The sequence below is a fragment of the Chanos chanos genome, chromosome 1 (genome assembly GCF_902362185.1).
Source record: "Chanos chanos chromosome 1, fChaCha1.1, whole genome shotgun sequence".
In the NCBI taxonomy this organism is placed as follows: domain Eukaryota; kingdom Metazoa; phylum Chordata; class Actinopteri; order Gonorynchiformes; family Chanidae; genus Chanos; species Chanos chanos.
Genome location: NC_044495.1, coordinates 19,240,908 through 19,260,747, shown reverse-complemented (window position 1 = coordinate 19,260,747; position 19,840 = coordinate 19,240,908). Strand labels below are relative to the sequence as shown.

General features: G+C 40.3%; 2 protein-coding genes across 2 annotated transcripts; one reads left to right on the top strand and one right to left on the bottom strand.

Moving 5' to 3' along the window:
• Positions 1 to 1,749: 1,749 nt before the first annotated feature.
• LOC115821260 (uncharacterized) lies at positions 1,750 to 4,844 on the bottom strand. Its single transcript, XM_030785045.1, has 6 exons — positions 4,807 to 4,844; positions 3,992 to 4,145; positions 2,544 to 3,743; positions 2,388 to 2,436; positions 2,159 to 2,270; positions 1,750 to 2,033 (listed from the first exon to the last, which is right to left on the bottom strand). The coding sequence occupies exons 1-6, from the start codon at positions 4,807 to 4,809 to the stop codon at positions 1,968 to 1,970; spliced, it is 1,584 nt and encodes a 527-aa protein (XP_030640905.1). The 5' UTR covers positions 4,810 to 4,844; the 3' UTR covers positions 1,750 to 1,967.
• Positions 4,845 to 5,431: 587 nt separating this feature from the next.
• On the top strand, positions 5,432 to 14,152 carry helb (helicase (DNA) B). The gene is made up of 13 exons (XM_030768588.1): positions 5,432 to 5,642; positions 7,486 to 7,842; positions 8,153 to 8,379; positions 8,538 to 9,335; positions 9,650 to 9,827; positions 11,061 to 11,202; positions 11,643 to 11,782; positions 11,938 to 12,022; positions 12,331 to 12,390; positions 12,841 to 13,051; positions 13,272 to 13,421; positions 13,638 to 14,112; positions 14,148 to 14,152. Exons 1-13 carry the CDS (start codon positions 5,432 to 5,434, stop codon positions 14,150 to 14,152), a joined length of 3,039 nt encoding a protein of 1,012 aa, XP_030624448.1.
• The last annotated feature ends 5,688 nt before the right edge of the window (positions 14,153 to 19,840 follow it).

Here is a 19,840-nt window from a genome sequence, read left to right as displayed (position 1 = left end):
TGCAGGCTGTTTATTTTATATAATTTTTCATTTACATGTTTTGCAGGTGTATTTTTACAAACAGTGAAGGGAACCCTTTTACATTTTATTTTGATCACAGTCTGTTTTAATAAAAGTGCTTGCGATGTCCAACATGTGGTTTTGACTTACAACTGAACATTTAGCCCACGTTGTAGAAAATACCAAAATATGAATCGTGAATTGCCATTCAGCCTAAAAATACCAAGATATGATTTTTGGTCCATATCGCCCAGCGCCGGGGAGCTACTCTTGAGGGGCTCAGCAGCCACCCACTTAGTTAAAACGTCTGCCATGGTAAATATGTAACTGTTTCCCCTCTCTGTGATCGGGACAGGTCCAGTTAAATCCAGACCAATGACAGACCATGGCTGCTGAACAACCAACGGGTGCACGGTAGGAGAAACGGTGTTCGTACTTTGGTTAAGTTGACACTGAGGACAACTGGCAATCTATAAATGACCAAAGACATATTTCATGAAATTATAAATTTGGATGTACGTAGGTAAGTTCTGTGTTTCTGTGTCTGCATTACTATCATTAGTAAAGCTTACTCACCTCCACTAGATGGTGTTCTTGGTAATAGTGGTCCTGTAGTATGCTGAGCATTTTTTTTTTTCATTTTATAGTTGATGCCCAAATGTCCTCCTGTGCCTGGCCATCGTGGCACTTATGAAGTACGCATGCTTTTTGCTCATTGTCCATCACAACAAGCCAATTTTCAGTACCATGTGTTCCAACATAGTACAACAAATTGTCTGGAGAATAGAAAAAATAATTAAATAACATTAACACATGGGAAGTAAGTGTAAATTTGTGTGGTTACCTTAAATAACTGTCAGATGAAAAACTCAGACGTCATTAATGCACCTGTCTACATCTGTGCAAAGCTCTTCCTCTCACACTACCTCAGACTTGAAACTTCTTTGCTGCTTTCCTCACTGCAGATTTCCTACTCTCTCCCTCTGTAGAGTCACAGTTATCCCCTCTCATATAGTTTTTGGATGGATGTTGCTGCTTGTTTATTTTCATGCTCTGACATCTTACAGGCTTCCGACTGCATTTTTTAAAAGAAACTCAGACAAAAATATTGATAAAAGTCAGAGCACTAACTCTGAAACCCATGTTACCTATTAAACATTTTTTTCCCCATATAGACTTCCCTTTTACTTGAAAAAATATCAAGGCCTCAGATAAGGAAAGCGTTGTAAACATATACAATACTAAAGGTTATCATAAATAAACCTGTCTTATTTCCAAATCTGCATCTTACTGTCTTTTTCACTCACACTGACTGATGATCAAACAATATTATTGCCAACTGACCGAATGCCATTTTATAGCTATTCATGTAACTGACACCAACTGGTGGTTGCAGAAGAATGTAGTAGAAGGATGTAGAAAATCACTTGAAAGAGACTGGAAGGTAGGCTACCCACATTTACAACTTCTTGTGAAACAATGGGAAAAGGTTCTTGCATGCCACATAAATTCCTGAATGTTATCCAATCCAGTAAAATAATGATGAATCGCTCTATGACACTGAGTGTTTAAGTAGTATATGTGACACACACACACACACACACACACACACACAAACACGTATTGAAGGACCAATGGGACAAAAAACTTTGAATGAACTTCCATTTATGAAAATATTTCCAAATTGCACACCAGTTATAAACATAAAATGCTATACATAAATGATGGGCTTAACAAGAAAACAACAAGAAAAACAAACAAACACATCTTTAATGAATACTGACCAATGACAGACATAAAACAACGTTTCTTATGCACCATTTAAAGGGGGCAGAAGAAGCACTTGGAGCCAGAAGAGGATCAGACTCGTAAGTGCCTTGTCCTCCTTGTCCTGTGACCTCAGACAAGACAGTCAAGCTCAGGAACAGTCCCAATATCCTTAACTACGAAGGGACAGGGGGCCTAGGCTAGGGGTCATTGGGTTCAGAGTATCCTTTCCACACCTTGGTGTAGATGTGGTCTTCTCCTGGAATCTGTAAAAGACCAATAAAGATCAACAGAATGTCATTACAAAATACAGCAAATCATGCATTCAACAATAGTGTTGTTATGCACAGAGGGAAGAAAAAAGGGCGAACCAAAACAATGTCTGACTCACAGAGTTGATGTCCTTCCTCTTTTTTTTCTGGGGAACGTGGAAAACTGTTGGTGCGGAGCCTTTGACAGTCGCTCTGCCTTCCTCTGTGAAATGTGCAAACTTCTCTCCATGTCTGTAATTGTATATTAAGCAACCACTTTAAAATCACACACTTTAAAATGGTCTCTCTACTCATTTGTGATGGCCTTCTCTTTAATTAGAAAATTCTTTCAATTCTAGTCTGACATACCTGTAGAAGTTCCCACAGCCAGCACACCTCGTACAGTACGCCGTCACATCTGCATAGGGAGATACACCAAGAATTATTTAACAATGCCATGCTCACCGACTGACACAGCACATTAATGGGTAACACATGTAAAATTTAACTTGATTTAAAACTCACCTTCCACAACTCCAAGGAAGGAAACAACCGTCGCCTTTGTGGTTATCACCGTGGGTTCCGAAAGAGGAGGTTGTCCCTCACACTTGACGCAGCGTGTCTCGTGTGGAAAGAGGTGTTTGGGGATATCCACAATTACGTATTGCAACATGCCATGCAGTTCCTCCCCCTTGGGTTGATATAGGGGAATGGCACTTGCAGATCCTGTTTCCACCACATCCTCCCCCACCACAGACTCCATGGTGAGGGTGTCATGTATATCATCTGCACTGTCCATTTTAAAAAGCTCTGGCTTAACTTGAAAGAGCTGCCACTTTGCCAGGCTCTTGTGAAGGCACGACTTGTGTGGTGTTACGCAAGGGCAGTGCCACGTGTTGGTGTGCTGGTCGTAGTGGACCAGCACACGACCAAGCTTTGAGTAAGTTCTGACCTGAGGCTCAAAGACCGAGATGTAAGTTTCATGCTGGTCTTTCCCCAGAGTCACAATCACCGTCACTGGTGTCCCCTCTGCCTCTGCCTCCTCTTGTCGTTTTAGGCAGGCCTCTACCGTACTGTTGGTCACCCATCTTTCTCCTGCCATTTGCAGTAGGACCTCTTTACGAAGGTTATCAGGTGCAGTGGGAAGAGGTGCATAAACAATTGACCTTAAATGTTGACATTCATGCCCAACCAACCCACTCCTCCTGGTGACCTCTTGAACCTGATGGCATCTGTCCAGCTCACATGCTGTTACTCTTTCATCGCCCCATGTGCACTTCTGCACATGTATGGGATGAGCAATCCGTTGAAATGACTGAGACACAACAAAAAGTCCTCTTTTGGGGTCAACACATGTAGATGGTAGGTGATGACCTGCATGTATGTCAGGGGTGGCTTTAGAGTGCTTTCTCCGTATGTGTACATTCAAATTCTTTTTATTTATAACGATGTGGCAGTGCACACAAGTCACTCTCTCTGGTCTTTTGTGTTGAACACGGGGAGGGCATTCAGGTATCTTGCACTCTGTGTGTATATCGGTTTCTGGTGAGGAAGGGTCACTGACTACGGTTACATCAGGTGTTACAGCCTGATGTTGCCTTGATGATGAACACTTTCTGAGGTGTTTCTCAAAAAGCTCCTTCCTCCCAATTGCCCTCTGACACATGTCACAATGGTAGTGACCCTCTTTTAAACATGCCAGATGGCACTTGTAAATGTCATATCCTACAACCACAAGAATGAAAGATCAACATTAAATGGGAAAAAAATGCAGGTAGTGCAAAAAATATAAACACAGTTAAAAATATAAAATACTGATTGGGGAAGCATACGTGATCCATTTGTAATCCAGAAAATGGTGATGACTCTCAAGGGGGCTGAATAATTTTGTAAGGCACTGTACATTCACTGCTGTACAGGTCTCAGTCTTTGCTGTAGGGGCTGGCAGTCTGTGCACTTTCACCATACCTTACCTTCATATTGTACCATCGACCTCTGGTGACTTTGCAGGTGTGCAGCCACAGCAGGATACTCTGCTGTCCTAGGGCAGAAAGGGCAACTGACAAGTCCACCAGTTGCTGGTTTCACCTGAGGGCGAACCCCTTGTGGGGACCAAGTCTCATGAGGCTACAAAGCAAGAATGCATATGTTTGCATCATTTAGGACAAATATTGCATTGTCATTAATGTACCTTTTTAGAACAGTACCTGTGAACATTATAAAATACAATGACTGCCACTTAACTGGGTCATTATATGTTCACTTTTGAAATAGCAAGATGCCACAAAATGTATCTCTTTTTCAACATCCAAACTCAGGTAAAAGCTTTATGTAGCTCACTGACTTTATGAATACACATAGTAATACCAGTGACAAGTACCACTTGTTCTAAAACGCTACGACCAACAATTATATCTCTCAAATTAAAATTAACGTTACACTGACTGAATTTCGTTGGCTGGAAGTTACAGCATGACATTAATCATGGGGATGTACATACACATGCACGCCGATATTCAAACTTGTCACTATCATTCCGTTTGAAATCACAAATCAACACTTAGCACAAATTAAAATTTTAATACGTATTAATACGAATACGTACGGGAAGGCATCACAACATAGCACAATGCACGCTTCCATTCTGACGGAATAAGCTCATTTAAAGTTAAGCACTTCTAATCCGTTCACTGTTACTTGACAATAGATCAGTGTAATGAGTTACAGTTAACAATTAAGGTCAAATTCACACACTTAATACACTGAACAAGGATTTTTTGCGTCCTACCATAACAGTGTCCTATTCAAGTCCTTAGCGTACGGTTTGAGAAGGGTATGTCAGCGTCCGATCCGGTCTGCACATACGCATAACTACGTAGCCGGAAACATAACTTATTCCTGCCCGATATGTACAACGTACGTGTGAATAGAATACTTGACGGTTCCTCGGCTGTGTCCGAAATGGCATACTAACTTCAACTCCAGGTGCAGTTCCGAATATAAATGTATCAGTTGCATAGCTTGGTGTAATAAGTCTTCATATGCTTTCTTATAGGGCACCTATGGATAGATGTTTGTTGTAGTCATGTGTTGCTCGTTTTTTATAGAACAAATAGCCCAACCGATGGCAAACGTGAAGTACACCACACGAAAGTTCTCATACTTGCATACCATACTGTATATTAGGGTGGGGAGTAGTGTGCAGTACACAGTGTATATTAGGCTGATATGTAGTACACTTGTACGCCATTTCGGACACAGACATCCAGCAGGAAGTTAACTGAGGGGGTGTGTCGTCAGAAAATTTAATATACTGCGCCAGACCCACTGCTCTGGTGTGCGCATGCTTCGGATATAACGCATGCGTGCTGGATATCGGGCTTTCTCGCGGGAGAAACAAAACTATAGAAGCAATGCAACGTATTAATTCAGTTTTCGGTGATATTACATTAGTTGGTTACATTTTACCTGAAAGAAATGACAGACAAAAAAAAGAAGCGGAGGATTCCGAAATTGAGGATGAAGAGGAAGAAAACCAACCAGAATTTTTGGACATGAAAGAAATGAGCACCGTCATGTCTGGAGGGTTAATGTTTCAGTCGTCCATATCTCCACGGAACGAAGGTACCATGACCAACGTTAAGATATAACTGTTTATTTTCGGCAAGAAAATATAACAGTTTCTATCTGTTCTCTTTCTATATTTGTGTTCACGTTTCCATTTTAAATAAATGTCGTTCAATCCATGTCAAATCCATTGTGTTTTTCTAAACAGAAGTCCATTTCAGTCCATTTCAAATCCATATTACGAGGTATTTTCGGGTTTTCCTGTGTAACTATAGATACTGTACAGTAATATCTTTGTGAGACCCCGGAGCACGGTGTGGCATTTTGCTTAGCCTCATGAATTTTTATGGCATGAGGAACGACGTGATTGTACTGTATTGGTGTTGTATTTTTGTTTTACTTTTGAGACAGACGTAAACTTCTTGTGCGTGCGTTTGAATTGCACGCATGTATTTTATGCAGATCCGCATCAGACTAGGACACCACATTACCTTAATGATTTTTTAGAAATATGTATATTTATTTATTTACTTTTTTATGACTTGTAGGGTTGTCTCTACATTATGTGTACCCAATGTTTAAAGGTGTGTCAAGAGTATTACACGGGCCGCCGAAAATACCAACATTTGAAAAATTAAGTCAATAAGAGAGAGAAATGCCGGAATCGGTAAGTTTTTGGTATAACATCGAGAGGTTTACGTAATGTAACTGATTTATGTAAATATATTGCAGTTCACCCATTTGTTGGATTCCACTTTATCCTGGTAATTTTCAGCAGGCCCGCAGTGCATAATGCTCAAGCCTTGGACACAGTTATAAAGTGTCTTTTAATTACTTTTTAATGAATTGGCCAGTATAGTTGCGTATTACTGTATTTTTAGTGTTAAATTTATGTAACATTTGTCATGCATTGGTTGACTTGACCGAAAATTTTAAATCTTCTTAATACAGTTCGCAATAACTTTCAAAACGTTCACAGATGAGAATGAACAAAACAAGACTTGAGCTGTGCTGGTGTTGCAGTTGTATATTGTGCTAAAAATGGGAAATTGTGGAATTTATATCAGTTATATCATTTATGTTATAATGCTGAGTTTGTTCACATTCTTTTTTTTTTTTTTTTTCAAAAATCTCAGGATTATTCACACACTTCAGTTTCTTCAGACAAAATAAAATCCAGGAACAAAAAACAGAATTGCCATAGTGGTTTAAAAAATCTCAGGGTTTTGAAACTTTTGTGGCTTCCTTTGGTTCCTTTTGTCACCATGGCAAAGAGATAAGGTGACACACAGGAAATAAATATTTAATTTATCATCTTTAAATAAGGGAAGGACTATACAGAGGCAAAATCTTGTCAGTAAGTAGTTCAAAAAGACAAATAAAAATCTAAAGAGAACACTTTAGGATTAGTGCCATAATTAATGCAGTAAGATAGAAACCAGTTCAAATTTATCTTAAAGAAGACTGAAGTACGCATAGTACCCTACATACTGTGAGATATGTGGTTTAGGTGGTTGAAGTAAATCCAATGAACACATTTAGAGATCTCCAAAACTGAAACTGATTGTGTCCTGGGAGTGCAAGATCACAAAATCTGTTATCAAATACTGCTTCCGTGCACATCTTCTGGAATTTGACAAACCGAATTGGATCTTGTGGTGTGCTACATGTACCAGTGTTGGGCAGAACTATAGTATTAGGGCAACAAGTTAAACTATTCCAAGTGTTGTACATGTACTGTAGTCAGTGTGACCTTCATATCTACCAACATGAACGAAGCACCTAACATTTTATGGTCTAGTTAATCCAGAAACTGAACGTTGGATTTTCATAACAGAAGACTTGGTTATAATAAAGGGAGACATTTTCATGAATAACCTGTTTTGCCTTCGATCCACAGTGAATTTTCTACGTGAAAATGGTGAGACGCACAGAGTGGAGGGACGCTTTGCTTTGTGCGACCCTTGGTGGAAGATTACTTGCAGAGCACGCATATACAAACACAAGCTTGTTCTGAGGAGTTATCCTAGATATGAACTCAGGCACAACCTTGGTGGAGATGGACGTTCTCTCGTTTCTCTGTTCTTGAAGGCATGTGGTGTGGCTCCTGACTTTGTTACCCAGTTCATGGAGTGGTTGCCCGTGGAAAGGCACATAGATCTCACGGATTTACTGGACACTTTGGATGAGTTTGAGGCTGCACGGGAAGAGCACGCAGCAGTGGCAGTTCAGCTCAAATCACTGATCTCCGCCTCAGGTAGCATAGCCCCACCCTTCTAATGTGATACCTGTCTGATGTGACCTCCATAATGAAGTATTGCTTATGCTGTCACTCAAAATTTGGTGTGAAATGTAGAGAGGACATACACACTGACATACATAGTTCTCAGTCATATTATCGCTGGAATATCTCAATATCAGACTTGCTATAACGCACAGTGTATTTTTTATCTACCTTGTGTAAAGCAGTAATAAACAAACATGATTCGTCAGACTTTTTGTCAGTGTTTTACGTTTACAGTAATTCTCATTATTGATGGTTTAAATCTAGTTTCATTGTCTCTCAGTTGCAGGTATTCATGTGCAGGTTGCCAGTCTGTACCCAAACGTGATGACCTACCTGCCGACACTGCTGCCTGGCCAGTTCCAAAGGATAATTGGGAGAGAGAGTTCAGGGTTGTCCGAAGCTACAGTGACCGCGCAGGCTCCTGCACAAAGGCAGGAGGACCCAGAACTACTTTATAAACTGGAGGAACTGATCAAGACTGATGTGTGGAAACTGGGCTTTAACCATGTATGAGACACTACTATACTCTATTGTAAAGTATAATATATGCTCGACTCCCTGTTTGTAGCAGTCTTGACTGAAAGCTGAAGTTGACTTAAAGCCTTTGATCATTTTTGTTCTCACTATGCCAGGATTATTGATGTTCTTACATTTCACTTACTTAGATCATGTTGAAGGAATTTCGGATGATCAGGACCGAGGCAAAGCTTAATGCTTTTGAGGACTGTGGATTGTTCCAGAAAATCCCTGATCTTCAACGCAATGCCTTGCTGATTTACAAAAACCTGAAGGAATACTGCGGTGGAACGGGTAGTACTTACATTGAACTGGAGGGCCTTGTGAAGAGGGGTAAGCTGGAGGAGCCGGATGTCTGGAACGCAGTGGACTTTCTGCGAAAGCAAGGCGTAATAGTGCTCGAGAAAAGAAGGATAGCCCTGAGAAACCTCGATACTTATGAAAGAGGCATTGCAAGCTGCCTGCGCACTCTACTGGAAGGGGAACCCTGGAATATCTGCCTGGATGTAAGAGAGGTCCTCCGGTCTGCCCAGGAGCAGAGAATGATGGCCAAAGCATGCAAAGAGACGACTGATATTAAAGATGACAGTTCTCAAAATGACCTCGGCCCCCCTCTTCATAGCGGTACCCAGTTTGATCAAGACCATAACCCTGTAGAACTGGATCCTGACCAAGTATGTGCAGCAAAGATGATGTGTGCCAATCCACTGACAGTTATCAGTGGGAAGGGGGGTTGTGGAAAGACCACGGTGGTTAGTGTTGTGTTCAAAGCAGCCATGCAACAGCAAAGCCATAACAGGGAAGAGATTCATAGTGCCTACTGTGATGACGAAAATGATGAGGCAACGAAAAAGGCTCCAGTTGAAGTTCTGCTAACTGCACCTACAGGTAGAGCTGCCGCATTGCTGACTAAGAGAACCAGTTTTACTGCATACACCATGCATCAAGTAAGTTGGAAGCTGAATCATACACTATGCATCAAGTAAGTTGAAAGCTAAATGTGATTACCAGATAAGCCTAATGTGCAGTAAATTGTGTTGTCTTACAGACTGAATAGCTCTGAACTGCCTGACCTGTATTCGTTTTATTCGTTTAATTCTTTGTTCATTATCTCTTATACACTGTATAAGGGATAATAATTAAATACACATATCAGCATTTACACGTAACAGATTGCCCTACAATAACAAATTCCAAACTTTGAAAGATACTTCTGGATACATAAACACACCCGCTTTTATAACTGTACAATCTTACGTAGGTGCTGTGGAATTTCATGTGTGCCAAGAAATCTGCTGATTGGAAACCAGACGACTGGAAGTTTTCATCAGTGCGAGTACTGGTTGTGGACGAAGGCAGTCTGGTGTGTGTCCAGATCCTTCACTCCATTCTAACCATACTCACCCAATATGCACAGCTCAAGAAATTCATTATCTTAGGTGAGATTATGGGACACAAACACAAACAGTGTCTGTACTAGTTGGTGCTTTGAATGTTGCTGATTACTCTGCTTACCATAGAAAAATCTGATCAATCTGGTATTCGGTGTTGTTATATAAAAAAAGATGTGCAGCACTCATGGGTCACAGTAGTAAATTACTCAGTGAGAAATTGCTGGGGTCACAAATTCAGATCTCAGTGATTTCATCACCTGGGTTGGGTGGGGTAAGGAATTGACCTGGTAGGGTCAACTGGACAGTACACATTCCCCTTCATTGCGCTCCAGGAACTCTAAACGGAACACTTATAGAGTTGCTGTCCAGAGGAGGCTGTATGCATGTGCAGTTTTAGAAGTTTATTGAAGATCAGGGTGACAAGGCACAAGAACGAGACATGGGATACAAGAATAATTAAGTTTAGAACTAATCTTAAGAGTACAGATGTAATGGTCAGTCTCTAGTTAAGACTTCACAGGGAAACAGTGAGAAGGTAGTGGTATTTATACAGGACAAAGGACAGGAGTATATTAGAAAAAGGCGGGGCAAACTACAAGGAACAGAACAGAAACAGGTGCAAACAATGATAGGATGACAGGGAGATCAGCCTGGTGATCAGTGGGCTGGCGATGCTGAAAGCTGAATGGTGGAACCAGAAGGGGGGAGGAGACAGAGTCGTTACAGTTGCAGCAAGTGAATTCAGGGTAAATAGTGTGTTGCTTTACACACACAGCAGTAGCACTACAGAGAGGCTTGTAAACTCAGCAGCAGCAGGGAGGAAGCAGTGGCTCCCCTCAGGTGGTTTGGAGGATGGATGGACGAGTCTTTACACTACCGGATTGATGAGGCGGCTGTGCCATGGTTGGGAATAAGGGCTGTGCAGGAAATTGGTGACACCAAACAGAAAAGGGGAATTTAAGCATCAAAGAAAAAGCCTATGCTATTTTGAAGCCATTGCAGCCAGAATGCTGGTTTAGATTCAGTTATAAACATGTCACTAGGATGCCATTATTAAGAGCCCAAGTAAAAAAAAAAACACATCAGGTAGACAAATGCAGTAACTGACTGATAAGACTAATCATTTGGTGGTTTCTGTACTAGCGTTGACCAAGTCTTCCATGTTAAAAGTGAGCAGTCATTTGATAAATATTTGACCACTGATGAGAATCATAGCCATTTGCTCGCAGCCAAACGCCTCGTGATTGTGCCGTGTTTGTCTGTGCTGTGTTTGTGCAGGGGACGTGAGACAGCTGCCTAGCATCGAGCCAGGGAACACCCTACAGGATCTGTACTCCGGCCTCAGCACAATTCACTGGGCAACTGAGATGAGGACCAACCACCGTGCTGAATCTGAGCTTATTGTCCAAAATGCTGGACTGTTAGTATGTTTTCATATCTTAGGGTCAGACTGATTTGGTTTCCTGTTAGTCCTGATTCACCAGTTGAATGCGTAGCCCTGCAGAGGCAATGATGAGTAAACACAGTGTGCTCTTTAAGTAAAGCTGTACCTGAGACAAAATGAATCACAATGCAGGAGTAGAATTCAAGCAACTGAATTCGAACAGTTCCTTAATAAGTATCTTATATCACTATGATGTCCCTCTGCACAGTAATTACCTCCAACATCACCTGGTTCATGAGTAAAGTTTTCCATGTTGGAGACCATTCATGTATCATGGCAAGTCAAACAGTTCCTGTGAACGTACATATGAAGTGAGAATAAGGGATTGTAATTGGATTCATTATAATTTGAATGGTGTGTCCAAGAAATTGTCCCATAGAAGATCTCAATATATGTTATGGTCATCTTTTTTCCAGGATCTCAGAGATGGGGATGAAGAGGTTTCACCCTCTGAATTTCGATGCCTTTGTTGACTTAAATGACCCTGAAGGCATTATGCCAACAGCTGACAAGAGTTTCATTCTTGTTACTCTTCCCCATCACTATGAGGATTATGGTAAACATCACTGTGCTTTTTTTCTTTTTAAATTCCATTCTTGTTTCTTCTTATGATCGTCCTAAACGTTGTTTTCAATTATGTACTACAATTTGTTTTTCCATCACACAAATGTCCTGTGCTGCTCATGATGTTTTTAACTGATCCTTGCTCAGACCTGCAGAGAGCTATTGAAACACTGTTGAAAACTGCTCCTGGATTAAAAGATGACAGAACCTCACAGTTTGTTGCATTTCGGAGGTAAGGTATCAAAGATAAGGATCACACACAGCTCTAATTATGCTAAACTTTTTGGGATTTAATGTGGTCAGGGTTGCTTGAGGAAAGTGTGCTTGGTCTATAGACAAAGTCATTTTGGTTGTACTCTAAAACTCTTTTTTTTTAATGGATATCTAGGATGTTAATAGTTCAGGCCTACATCAGTAACATTAACCGCATTGACACTAACTAGATAATGTCTTTTGAAAAAGATGCAAATTTGGTTAAAGCTTTATAAGCAAATTTGTTATTTGTTTAATTTAACAGTGTTACTCTTTTTTTATATACAGGAAGGAGTGTGCTTTGATTAATGAAATTTGTTGCAAGCATTACTCGGGTCACACCACAAAGTAAGTGTTCAACTTATTGTGCAAATGCTATAGTAATACAGATACTGATAAACTGAGCATAGCTTTGAGCATACCCCAGTCTAGCCAGAGGAGGATGGGCTTCCCCTCTTCAGTCTTGCCTTACCCAGAGTTTCTTACTGTCTCACTCTGAGGGAGCTTTTCCTTACCACTGTCACCCTGAGCTTATACAAGTAAAATTGAATTAACTGAATTAAGAGAAAATGCACATAAAAAACTGAATTATGATGCTTCAATGCATTGTTATGATGTAAAATAATTTTAATAGGGTATTCTTGTAGTTTTATTATACAGGCATTTAAGGGTTCCTTTGTGGATTTGAAACCATTCTTTATGTTCTTGATTTAGAAATAACGTTGTGTTACCCTTTATTCTCCTGATAGCTTTTCCTGTACTGTGAATTATAGCACACATATGCTTCCTCTAACCCAGAACTTGGAAGAACGCATTACATTTCCAGCCTGGTGACAAAGTATGTTGCACCAAAAATGGCTACGTCACAGACAAAACCAAAGAGAGCAAGCTTGATTACACTGCTGCTTTTGAACAGCGGGAAGACAAAGGTGCCTTTGATGTGATGGGACAAGATACGAAAGAACAAAAGGAACGCCTTTGCAATGGGGAGATTTTCTTCATCAAAGAGGTGTGGAAAACAGGGGGAATGTCTGAACACTGCCTACAGTAGAACATTATTGCACAGCCTCTATCACTGTCTCTTCATCGATTATTTATGTACACATCTATTTAAAATGTTATCGGTCTCATAAGTACAGTTTCTTATTGATATCTAAATGTGAATTTCAAATGAACAAATGCCAATTAATGAATGCCGATTCACATGCATCATTTCCTTCCAATAATAGGATGTGACTGAGGTGGGCGTGACACGTGGTAAGAGGCGGTATCTGACGCTGGACGATGGCAGCGGCAGGGAGGTGACAGCTCTGTTCCGAGAGCTAAAGAGAGAGTGCCGACTGCAGCACGCCTGGGCCAGAACTATCCACACTTTCCAGGTCTCCGCATATCATCAGCATTTTGAAATTGCCGAATTAGATTCTGTCTCTGTCTCTAATTTGCTTAGTATTAGGATCGAACAGTCTCTTTTTACATAACGATGTTTTACAGTGACCAGTCAAACTGTCAATTTTGCTACTGTTACCATTATGCGGACAGTAAAGCCTCATAGGTTTAATGTTTGAGTTTAACTCGATGTCTGCGTGTTTTCTCAGGGATCTGAGGCAGAGACTATTGTGTACGTACTTGGAGGTGGAAGAGCCCAGACCTGGAGGCACATATACACAGCTGTGACAAGGGGACAGAAGCGTGTCTATGTGGTGGCAAATAAAGATGGCCTTAAGGAAGCCATTGAAAGAAAGGCCGTCCCACGTAAAACAAGACTGAGTGCCTATGTCAGTCAGCTGCTTCCCAAACCGTATCTTAAGGAAGAGGATCTTTTTAGTCAACCAACCTGCAACCAGTCTTTCACTGGCACCCCTCCCAAGCCAACCTCAGCCTGTCAGGCCCGCCCCACGCCTGAGCCCCACATGTCCCCTAAAACAACATCCCAGGCCAGAAGAGGGCTTTGGACGGAAGAAATTGGGCAAGATGTCAGAACCGCAGAGGCTTCCGTGTTGAATAGTCACACTAATCCTGGGTCCCCTGTGTATAACGCTGATGATCCTAATGCGGGGCAGAACGTCAGAGGTGAGATTCACCCTCTGAATCCAGAATGCGTCCAGGATGATGAACCACCCAAAACAATGAACTCCTCTCTTCCTGGAACTCCTACTCAGAGTAAACGTTTAAGCCAGACTGACTACTGCAGTACACCGTCCAAACATCGAAAGGTAAGAGAACAGCATCAGGAAAAGTGTGTAATGTAATCATAAGGCTAGCAGGAAATAACACAGGCTACTCAATTATACATTGAAAATGCCATTAGAACTCAGCAGTCTTTAGAACAGAAAGTGAAGTTTAGAGGATTATTTCCAGTCATAGATCCTTCCTTCCAAGCAAGGATCATGGATAAATTTCCTTTCATGTGGATATTTGAGAGCAGGACTGGCCTGTTGGAAAAACCACAGGGGAGTTCAACTCAACAGAATGCACGGATACATGTTTTCTAAGCTCAGAGCCTGTGTAAAGGCTTTTCATCCCTGAGTTTGATCTGATTTTGAATGAATGTCTTTTGTTTTATTTGTAGACGGTCTCCACAGAGTCTCCTTTTGGCTGCTCAAGTCTGAGCCGACTCTCTCTCGCCAGCCAATCTGTCCCAGTCAAGAGGCTCTTCAACGGTCCCAGCCCCCAGAGTGACCAACAGTAGTTGGAAGTGGCAAAACATAGTGAGTGCCAGGAGAGGTAGAGAACTATTGTGAGGAAGGGTGGAAAGACATTTGAAAAAACTCTGTATGAGGATTTTAGTGCCAAGGTCAGCTTCTAACTGGGCTGATGAGAACTGCATTTTGTGTGACGATCTCAGTTTTATCTATCTTAATTTTTGTTATACCAGTTATGCTAATCTTTTATATTTGATTATGACTTATACTTAATGTTTAACTGAGTCTAATATTTTTATTTATCATGCCACACCATTTTGTGCAATCAAGATCTAAGTTAGATTGAATCTTAAGAACTGTATCACTGTTTCTGGAAGATAAAATTACATACTGTCATTAACAAATTATATAAACACACATTAAGATGTATAATAACCAGGCCAGACCTGCATTTATAGTCCCCAGCTGTAAGACATTGCATAGGAGCATCAGGGCCCAGATTAGGCTTAACATACTCAGATAACCAGATACCCAGGAGAATAAACAGAAGTCTACACCACACCGTTTTACAACATGGCATATCAGTGTTTGTTTTTACAGAGTTTATAAAAGCATGGAGGGAGTTGACAGAGATATTAAACTGCTCTTTGAGTATGAAAAGGCAGCCGGAACAGAGTGAATTCATAGCTTTATGTAAGCATAAGGATAAGCACATCAGGATTATACCCTTCAGCCTGAGTGAGACAGAAAGAGTATGCCCCCTGTTATAAGTCTAATTGAGTTTGCAAGATATACTTGGACTCACTCACTGTTCCAAATCTAACAACCTCCATAGTCACAGAAAACCAGTTGGCAAAACAAAGCCAAACTGAGTTTCACAGTCACTGTCAGAAAACATCAAGAGAAGCAGAGTGAGCTGCTCTGTAGGAATGGTAAAATTGAGTTTGCACGTCAGGTGAAGATCCCCTGTACAGGAGGTAAGATTGCACAGAGTGCAGGTTTAAGATCCCATTGATTTGAACATTGGGAAGGCAAATCCAGGTCACTGAGCCTAGACAGATACTTCTCAATTCTAGCTTCAGCAGCAGTGTGAAAATAGTCAGCTGGAATTTTGTGCTCTTCCAAGGGCCCAGTCAGACTGGACATTACTTTTAAGACAGTGTAAAAAAGTGTAAAAAGTGCAAAAGTAAAAAAGGACAATTTAAAACACTTGACATCTTAAAACTTAAAAAAATTAAACAACTATAAAACATAAACACAGACAGTGACTAACAAGGATTAACAGGGTGATATCTTGGATGCACATAACCTTACCAAATTTTACCTGCAAAATTACAAAACTCTTCTTGTAACGATCAGCTATCACACAACGATCCTTACCAATAAACACACGGGTTAAAATTGATTCTCATTTAAGATGAGACTGACGTTTCCTATTTTGTGAATTGCGTTAATTTCGATTTGTTTCGTTAAAGAAATAGGCAACGCAGAAGAGGCCGTCGTTTAAATGTATTGCCGGCATCGAAAATTCAACAAACATACACCAACACCTCTATTTACACACAAACTAAATGACAGTTCTTAAAGTTCCCTCCGTCTCCGTGCTCGTCGCGCAATCAATGTCGAAAGTCATTCAACAAAAGAAAAACAGTAATCCAATGCAATACGAAAAAAAGAGTCCCCAAAAAAACCAACGAACAGCAAAAAAAAGATAATCCACCGTGAATCCAGCAAAAAAAAGAAAAAGAAAAAAGAACAATCTCACCGCTCCGGCAGGATAGGGATCAGACGATTTTACCCGCGTTTAGCCGTGAAATGCGGTGATTGCAAGTTCTTTTCAAGGAAACGTCCACGCAGTTCCTTTTTCAGTTTAATTTATTTTAGGTGCACCTTAAATGTTCAGGTCCCCCGCAGACTCCCTGACTCTCCTTTCGTTTTCCCTCTAGCCATACCCGTGTCTCCTTTTTAAAAGTGTTCCCAAAGTTCCCGGGTTGGCGAGTCAGCTGACATGTGGGTCAGCTGACCGGTTTGACGGCCAGCTGATCAAACCCAACAAAACGCAAACATAACAATAGACTGGTATAAATTAAAACAACCATTATACATCTTGGGGATGGAATATTGCCTTATACGGATTTCCTTCAGTAGTGGTCAACCATCATCCTGTTAACCATGAATTTTAAAAAAAGGAATCCTAAAACCCGTATGTGGCGGTGCTACATTCTTATTTGCTGGCTATTTGGACTTCATTTTGAACATGTTTAGCACCCAGAGGCTGGATCATATTGCATTTGGACTTGCTAAATACATGTCCACCAGGATGGTGGGTATAAGCTGCTACCTGAGCAAATTACATAATAATAATGCAGGTTTATTTAGAGCCCAATATCACTATGTATAGTCTCAAAGGGCTTTTTGATTTGACTTTGTCCATAACAAAGTTGTTATGGACAAAGTCAAATCAAAATAATACTATCCATAAGTTAGACAAAATAGATAAGTCTTTAGTCTGGTTTTAAAAGTATGAAGAGGGTTTGCCTCCCTAATTTCTGTAGGTAAACCATTCCAGAGGAAGGGAGAGCAGTAGAAAAAGGCTCGGTTGCCAGCGGACTTCTTTTTAAATCTTGGAACTAATAGTCCAGAATCTTGAGAGTGCAGGGTGCGAGGGGGGTGATGGGGAGTAATTAAGTCAGATAGGTAGGCTGGCGCAAGCCTGTGTAAAATTTATATGTTAATAAGAGGACCTTAAATTTGCCCTTGCATTAATTGGGAGCCAATGAAGGGAAGCCAGGACAGGTGTAATGTGGTCAAACTTCCTTTTTCTGGTCAGAATTCAGCAGCATTCTGGACCAGCTGAAGACTTTTGGTACTAGAGGCAGGCAGGCCAGAGTACAGAACATTGCAGTAATCAAAGCGAGACATGACAAATGCCTGAATATGTTTTAGGATCACAACATGACCTGATCTGATCTTTTAGGACAGACTAAAATTCTTTTATTCTTTTATTTTTAGGGCCATTGCTGGTCTTATCAGCAGCTTTATACTGAGTGTATGAGTGTGACAGTCATTCGGGGCACTGACAAGCATTGCCAGAGTGAAACACAAGACTAGTGGCACAGTGGCCTTCAGAGCTTGACAGATTTTTAAATAGAACTCAGGGATATGTTTGTGAGGTGCACTCTGATAACAGCTAAATAAATGGGGAAAAAAAACCCCACAAAAAGAGATACTATTGAATTGAGCTTTTAAATGGATCCCCATTTAAAAAAATGAGGTTTTTTAAATGGATCCTGCTTGAATATCTTTATATGTTTTTTCTTTGTTAGTTTTTGGTGGTTTTATTCTTATACAGGCAGTCCCTGAGTTACGAATGTCTGATTATGGAGGACTCGTACTTATGAACGGAGTGCCATAAAGCCTAAAAATTTGAGTTTAATACAATGGTTTTGTAATGATGAATGCACGCACTACTTTGTGATGCTCATGAAAACATTGCGTGGCTTGGTTTGTTTGTCGGCTCCCAGAAGGAGAACGCCGTCCGCCATTTTAAGTCGGGTCACATTGCCGTTAACACTGTGTATGTACCTGTTCCGACTTACCTACAAATTCGACTTAAAGACACACTTGGGGAACGGATCTCTTTCATATCCCGGGGACTGCCTGTAGCTTGTATTTTTTTGCTTTTGTGTTTTTGTACTTTAGTTTCTCTTCTGAGTTGTTACATTCTGTGTTAAAAGAGATCAACCAATAAAGTCTATTATTATTCATAGTGATGCCCTTCCTTACTAGGCCAGCAGTACTGGATTACCTCACTGCCATTTCTTACCATGCCAGATAGATAAGGCGTTTGAAGTTGTAGTCACTCACTATACCCACTGTCATCTCAAAGTGAATTTTTCTACTGTTCCTAAGAGATGTCACTGTGAGTGTATGGTAGGAATAAAAATATTCTCCTGGAGCATTTCAGTGTGGCTTATAGGTACCACTTCCATTTCCCTTCAACATACAAAATGTATGGCTCAGTGAAGATGCACAAGATACATAAAGGCAGAGAGATCCACTGGTGAATGGTCCATTCTGTATGTCTTTTTATTCTCTCTCTTTTGTTGGCAATACAAAGGTTTACAGCTGTAGGAATCCATACATAGACGATAAATATCATGCTACCAAAGTATTAAACTTGTACAAAAATACTTTACAGCTCATAATACCTGTCCAATAGAAATAAAAATACAGTTTTTTAGGGACAACAGTGAAACTGATTTATTTATTTGTCATACACTGGAAATGGTTACCCACTATTTTGATTGGCAGTGCTTAACTCAAGTTTAATTTTTTTTTCCAGAAAAAGAAACAAACAGAAAAAAAACAGCCACTTTGAGTATTAAGCCAAATGTGTGTGTTCATCTGACTAAAGCTCACTGTAAGAGATACATCGGAACAAACTAATAAAGAAACTAGAACTGAAAAGAACTCTTTTCATTAGGAAGCTACGTCAGTTACAATTAACAGACAAAAGTTAAAAAGAAATGCTACAGAATTGAGGCTTTGTGCCAAACTTAATTAAAAGGCATTATGATGAGAAAAAAAAACCAAAAACATTTGAGAACACTGAAAATCCATTGCATGAGTTTGAGTGGATGAACCCGTACCTGAAGAATAATCTGCATTAAGAGGTGAAAAATAACCAAACATAACTTCACCTCGGTCTCATCCTGGGTTACATTTTCAAACATGAGACATGTCATTTAGTCAGACTGTGATGTGCTGTTTTACATAGTGAGAACAGTGGGTGTTTCACAACAATGGGTGACATCACGCATCAGAAGCCACAGGTTTACACACTGGTGGGTGCAGTTATTGTTTTTTTTTTTTGCAGACAGACTGCTTGGCTTGTGGTATTTGTGTCTTTTATCATTTTTTATCCAAGCAGAGCTGCAAATTTAATAAAAAGAATACATTTTTTAAATCATTTTTCCATAGAGGATAGACCATTTTGGCCATCTTTGTCCTCATAATAAAACACACGTCACTGTCTTTTTTTTTTTTCTTTTTCTTTTTTTTTTTTTTTTCTTTACAAAGAATTTATACACCTTTTGGGTTCGGGCCTACCGCAGAAAACAATGAAACATACAAAACCATACCAGTACCACATA